Source organism: Hordeum vulgare, chromosome 5H (assembly GCF_904849725.1).
Source record: "Hordeum vulgare subsp. vulgare chromosome 5H, MorexV3_pseudomolecules_assembly, whole genome shotgun sequence".
Classification (NCBI taxonomy): domain Eukaryota; kingdom Viridiplantae; phylum Streptophyta; class Magnoliopsida; order Poales; family Poaceae; genus Hordeum; species Hordeum vulgare.
In genome coordinates this window covers 560,133,576-560,140,447 of record NC_058522.1, presented here as the reverse complement: position 1 = coordinate 560,140,447, position 6,872 = coordinate 560,133,576, and the positions used below count along the sequence as shown (strand labels likewise).

The following is a 6,872-nucleotide window of genomic DNA, read 5'->3' as shown; positions in this document are numbered from 1 at the left end:
CACCTTCTAGGTAGTTCTAGGTAGGGCCACACTTTTTGGTAGAAAGGTGGCTTTGGTTGATTTATGTAATTATTTTACAATACAATATTTTATAATATAATAAAGATGGTTGTGTGTATCATTTGATGCAGAGCCGGGTTTATCCTCCTTTGTGGAAAATGGTTTTCAAATATATATATATATACAACATGAGGGAGTACCCTATACTTGCACTATGCCTAAAGGGAGGCGCTGAATGCGGCATGCCCTAGCCCCAAGCGCTCATACTTATGCTGCCTGAATGTGAGGTTCACGCACCCGAGTCGACGAGTTGCCTTGTCCGTCACCCAGAATATTTTCCTTGATTAACCATCAAATATTAGAACATCAGTGGAGCCAAATTTAATCTTGGAAGCCTTATCTAATCAATGTATCAACCATCGCCATACAAGAATTCTGCAGTGTCACCAAGTGAAAAGGAAACAACATGTAGTCGCTTGGCAAGGCTAGATTTTCCTTCATGTTTCTCCTGTTAAGTGACGCAAATCTATTATTAGGCCCAGCAGTACCGGTGAAACAAGAGCGCATTGTGAAGGCCTAACTTGCCGCTAGTTGTGTAGAAGTTAATAACGCAGATATCCGGTGACATCAGAGTAAGTTTATAGTAGGACTAGTAGTTCCCCGACCCATCAGTTTCAGGAATTCATGGGAAGATTTCATCGCATCTTTCACGAATTAGAAATTATTCTAGTATGTTTGGTGGTTGAGCATCATCAATGGCATTTTTCATATGAGTTTGAATTTGCATCCCAGCTCTTTCCCAAGCACATCATGCGCGGACTTAACTTAGCATTTTTTTACTATAAACTTAGCACATTCTCTATACCCAGTTTGGTAGTATCCTCATGGGCCCACAGCAGGATCCCGACCATGCTCGAATCAATGATTTTCTAACCAACTTAGATTGAGCTCCCAAATTATGCAAAAATGGTTTTCATACTTCATCAAGAATCATTTGATAAGCATGCTTACCTCATGTATTAAGTACCTCAAAGCATAAAGCTCCACATCAATCATGGATCATTGCCCTCGTGCAAACCTTGCACACAACAATCAAGACATTTCTTAAAAACAATTTATTTAATTTATTATACCGGCAGCATTATTGAATGTTGAAACCCATCACTTACATGTAACAGTTTAGGTAATTAACTTACAAGACACTGATTTAGGGTAAACATACTATGAAGACACAGCGGGATTGGCAACATGACCAATGAAGAGCACTACACCGGCGATGTCTTCTCGAATAAGGAAGAGGAAAGGGTGATTAGCGACGAAATCCATCCTTATGGGTAGTGACCGGTCTACAATCACATCGCCGGTTGCTGCTCCTGCCTTAGTTCCTTCTTCGTCTACTTCAACAAACGTTTTGTGAAAAACAGATGAGATGTATAGGCCCATGGGAGAATTCACCATCTCCGAAAGATTGGCCTCCAAACTGAATGGCAGTTGAAGACCCAAAGTTTTGAGCAATTTGTTTGCTTCAAATCCAAAAGATATCTTGAACTTTGGGAGCATGAACTGTCCGACTTCAACCTCCTCCGTTGGGATACGGTTCTCCAAAAAATCTGGTTCAGTGCTCAACTTTTGTGCCAAGCTTGAGAGACCGTCATGTGCTTCAGGAAGAAGAATGTACATGGAGAACTGCCTGTTGTCCCCACCATGTTGGTATGGAAGCTTAAGTACCTTCAAGTCGTCCGAATATGAAAGGTACTGCTTATTTGTACTAGACATGAATGGTGTTTGAACAGTGCTCCCATTAAGAAGGTGGAAATCATCATACTTTGTTTTAGATTCATCAAACTTGTTGGTCCAAATTCCTTTGTAGTAAAGTGCATTACCAAGAACTAGTCTAGTTGTATCGGCAATAGACCCCGCGGGGAGGATCTCTTCGATGAGACCTGCGGTGACATTCTTTACCCAGGTATTCACTTGAGTAGCAGCTTCAGGAGCCTGGACCATTGCAAAATATATTAACACTTAGCAAAACTAACGAAACCATAATACATAAGCGAGTTGCGAAAATCCAACTCTGCTCCGAGGCTCATCTGCAAATGACAAAAAAATTAAAAACAAAATACTAAAAATTCAAAAGCCTTAATTTTTTGTGTGGTAGATATTTTGATGCGTGAAGCCCACTCTAAATTTTAACTTATTTGGACATGTGAGCAGCTTTCGGCAAAAAAGAAAATCGGATCAGAACAACTCGTGAAGAGTAAACCTTTTTTACACACCTGATTTGTCTTTTTTGCCGAGAGTTGCTCAGATATTCAATTAAGTTGAAATTTGGAGCATTCCTCACATATGAAATTTCTACAACACAAAATTAGATTTTTTTTAAAAATTTCTAATATTTTATTTGTTTTTTTTTCGTGCGTGCGGGTGAAGATGAAACCGAGAGCAGAAACGCTGCTCTCACTGAGTTGCAGTTTTGAGAATGATAAAAGTAAAGAATTATAATATTATGTAATAAAATAGGTCTAAAGGTAGATATTTCTTTATACACACGACTGTTGGTATAAAGACCATTCACACAAACATCTACAAGCACCCCCCCCCCCCCTAATACGGATACTAACCTTTTCACTATTATAGCCATTAGTTGATTATTTTTATACACTTTTGTACAAGACCAGAATTCCATGATGTCAATGAAAACCATATTAGGAATGACACAACTTCTCATCATGAGAGATCATGAAATGCACCCTACATCAAAACGGGTAGAACATTTAAACGCACTCACAAATTGGTGAATCACACGATTTTAGGCCGCCTCCCGTCGGCCCCCGTGACCCCCTCCCTTCGCCCCCGTGGGCGACCAGGGGGTAACCTTAGCCGCCGCCGCGGTCCTCCCTCGCTCCTCCTTCATCCTCGTCGCCGCCAGCAGCGCCGCCAGGGCGAAGCCTGGCCGGCAGGGGCGGCGGCGGGGATCCTCTCCCCTTCACGCGACATTGCTGGCGCGGGACGGCCATTCGTGAGGAGGCACCGGACTAGCGCGCGGTGTGGCGGCGTAGCATGTGGATCCTAGCGGCGGCGTGCGGAGCGCGTCGAGGGCTTCGTTCTTGCGGCGCGGTGTGGCGGCTGTGGGAGGGGCAAGACATGGTGGTCGCGTGCGTCGTCGAGTTCGGGTCAGATCCTTTTCGATCTGACGCTCGGACGCCGTCGGCCAACGCAGGGTGGTGGTACTCGTCACTGTTCAGATTGGATCTTCATTGATCCAGATACCCGCGATGTGCTTCTCTCCTGCGGTTTCCTGGCGTTGCCAGCGTGGACGCGGATGAAGCTGGTGGAGGAGATTCAGATAAGGGAAAACCCATTGGTCGGCCCTGGCCGGCCGCGCCGACGATGACGCTCAAGGGTGACGTTGTTCTTCCTGGAGACGTCGGTCTACATCTACTCCTCCACTTCCTACCTTATTGCCTCTCGGGTGAAAACCCTAACTCCGGTGGGCGGCGGCGGCATCCTTGACGTCGTGACCTTCGTGAAGGCGTCGCCTTGAGGGTTGAGTAGTGGTGGGCACTATGTGGGTCGTGGACGGTTTCTGGTGGTGGGCACTGCTTCGGGGGAAACCCTAAGATCTGACTTTCCAGATCAGACGATGGTCGTACTGCGGTGCCGTTTCTCTCTTGGGAGCATCGTTTGTGGAACAGCGCTGGATGACAGAGGCAGGAGATGGAGCGGCTTCGTCTGGCCCGAAGATTTGGTGGAACTGTCAAGTCATGCCTGGCCGACAGGTGCTACGCTGAGTCATGCCTGGTTGGTAGGTGCTACGCACGACGGTTCTTCCAGAATCTTCGTGTTTGGACGAATGAGCGCAGGGCGGTGGCGTTGTTTGGCATCGTGGTGGAGTCGATCATCTTGCACGAAGCTTTCGGTTGAGATGTCAAGTCATGTATGGTCGACAGGTGCTACGCTATGTCATGCCTGGTCGGCAGGTGCTACGCACGACAGATCTTCCAGAATCTTCACGTCTAGATCGACGAGCCGTGGTGGCGTCGACGGATGGACGGACTGGCAAGGATGATACAGATCTCTCTCCTGAAGATGGGTCAGTGGCCTGATGATGATGGCGGCGTCTAAAACATGTGCATGTGGTGTACACTTTTGGTCTGCTAGACCGGCTATGGGTTCCGATACGTTATGTGGATGGATCGGTGACGGCACCGGTTTTAAATATGGGGAGTGAGAGCACTCCACATTATCGAGTTTCGTAGGTGTGAGTGGTGGCTTCGAATGGTTTGATGTATGTTCTTGTTAGACCTATATTGAATTATTAATAAAGATAATCGTATGCATCGATTGATGCAGAGGCCGGGGGGTTGAACCTCCTTTTCTAAAAAAAAACCTAGGCATTCATACTGACTTGATAGGGTACCTCCGGGCAAAATTTCTATTATATACTAAATTAGAAGCCCAATACAACTGAAAAAGAGAGATCTTTTTGTGAGTAGATATTCCAGAATGGTCCGATTATTGATTTAGTTGATCCTTTGATTATTAATGGATCACAAACTTTTGACATTTATAAAGCTGTAACTAAACATATCATGTTCATTAGATCCCTATAGGTATACCTATAAAAAGATGACTGTTGTTTGATCTTCATAATTAGATCTAAAATATCATGATCTTAGATCTTCATAATTGTCCCTAAACAAATCATTACTGTTATTTGTATACCTAAAATGACACGATAATTATACCTTCCTAATTGTACCTAAATAGATCAAGATAGCTATATCTTGGATAAAAACATTGACATATCTGTCTTTGCATCCTTGGTTGGTGAAATTAAGCATTTGAGGTCTCGTCGTACGACTTGTATTGCTCATGCTTATCGTGGCCAGAATTTTGTTAGTGATATTTCAACTACGTTTTCTAGATTTTAGAATAGAACAGTTTTCTTCTTGGGATCAGCTGGTCCCCCAGAGGCAGTTGATTTGTGTAAGACATACATTAATTTGGACGCTCCTTGAGTAATACTAGTTCTTACCAGCAAAAATATATATCAAAATTGTTATGTCTTCATAACTGTATCCAAGCAATTTTTGTTAGAAACATTTGCATGAAATTATACAGTGAATCACAAGTCTAGAATCCTCTATTCTTAAACAGCTACAACCCATTAGTTAATTTTTCTTCCTCATACAAAAAATGCCACATCATCAAGTCATGCATGGAGTCATAAATTACATTTTTCATTAACCTCTTTATGCAAAACATGCCACCTCATGCTTTATTTTTTCACAGGAAATTAAATCATGTAAGAAAGTTTTATATTTTTGCATTAATTTTAGTTTTCTATCATGTATTTGTACTTTTTTAACAAGGTTCCTGCCGTAATGCGCGGGGCATCGTCTAGTATGGTTAAAAGGTTTACCGATTGCCAATGGATATCCATCTCTCTCCATTGGATCAGCATTACTAACTAGCACTTCCAGAATAACAATGGCATGCCGCCATCCAAAAATTAGATTTCATGATGAAATTTTGCAAAATCTTAGAACTTTTCTCAACGTTTGTCATAAAAATATATTTTTTTACTTTACCGTTTACCCGAGCTCGATCGTTTCAGATCGGGCTGAGAAAATCCCACGTCCCACTACGAACTACTACTTTTTATTTGCCGGAACACTACGAACTACTACCTCCAAAGTAACAATGGCATGCCGCCACGTAAAAGCAAAAGTAAATAAATATGCTACTAGGGTAGCAAAAATAGTTCACTCATGAAGAACCCTGCTGTCGTGTCAAGAACTAGCAGGAACGGGATTACCTTAGTCTTGAAGTCCACGGACTGGACCTCAGATTTGTAGTTGCACACGGCGAGCTCCTGGAAGGATGGCTTGAGCGAGAGCGACGCGTCGACGAAAACACCGTTGGCGAAGGCGATGCGCGGGCCGGAGTTGATGGACGCGTCGGCGAGCACGAACTGCACCACCTGCTCGGCAAGTGATTGGAGTGCCTCGGCCTCTCCTGCACCACCGCCCCCGAGTACAGCTACGAGCTGGTCGCGGGTGGCACCCCTTGCGCCGGCAGCAACGAGGCTGAGCGCGACGTGGAGCGAGACCGGGGAGAAAGCAACGTTGGTGGCAGCAGACTCGGGGTCGGAGGAGATGGCGGAGGCGAGGCGGAGGCCGAATCGGGTTTGGTGCGCGATGGAGAGGCGGAGGTCGGTGGTGAGGGTGGTTGCCATGGCGGTGGTTGTGGTTCGTCTGACTTTTTGCTTAGATCTGAGAGAAGAAGACGGAATGACTGGGAAGTACAGTGTGCATGGGTGTTGGGTGGATATTTAACAGGTGCGTTTAGGTCAGAACTTGGAGTTATCTGGAGTGTGCAGGCCAAAAGACAGCGTACAAGCAATTTGAGAAGGATATGTATCTCACAACAAAGGTATATATCTCGGAGAGCCACCAACTTCTGGAACACGTCTGAATTCTCTAAAACATTGGAGTTATGTAGAGATTAATACACGTCATGTGACCATTTAGGTTTTCATTTTGGAGGTATATTGAGTAATACTAGATTCCAAGCTTGGGATTGCGATGCCTGTGTGTAAAGTATTAACCAGCATGGAAGATTTGCATGATATTACGTGACTGAACATATGGAAGTGCTACGTGATCATCGGCTGATCTTTTTAAAAGATCACCGGGTCACGAGCCGTCCGATTTGTCGCATAGTGCGAGCCGATTATGTCTTCACCACTGGAATACGGGTCTTGTTACACAGAATTATTTCTGCAACATAGTTTTTGTTGCATAATTTTTTTTGTAATAACTTTTACGTTAGATTCTTTTTGCAACTTAGGTTTTGTAGCATATTTT

General features: G+C 44.2%; 1 protein-coding gene across 1 annotated transcript; it reads right to left on the bottom strand.

The window, feature by feature from the left end:
• Positions 1 to 1,100: 1,100 nt before the first annotated feature.
• LOC123452971 (serpin-Z7-like) lies at positions 1,101 to 6,357 on the bottom strand. Its single transcript, XM_045129721.1, has 2 exons — positions 5,822 to 6,357; positions 1,101 to 1,995 (listed from the first exon to the last, which is right to left on the bottom strand). The coding sequence occupies exons 1-2, from the start codon at positions 6,239 to 6,241 to the stop codon at positions 1,222 to 1,224; spliced, it is 1,194 nt and encodes a 397-aa protein (XP_044985656.1). The 5' UTR covers positions 6,242 to 6,357; the 3' UTR covers positions 1,101 to 1,221.
• Positions 6,358 to 6,872: the final 515 nt, after the last annotated feature.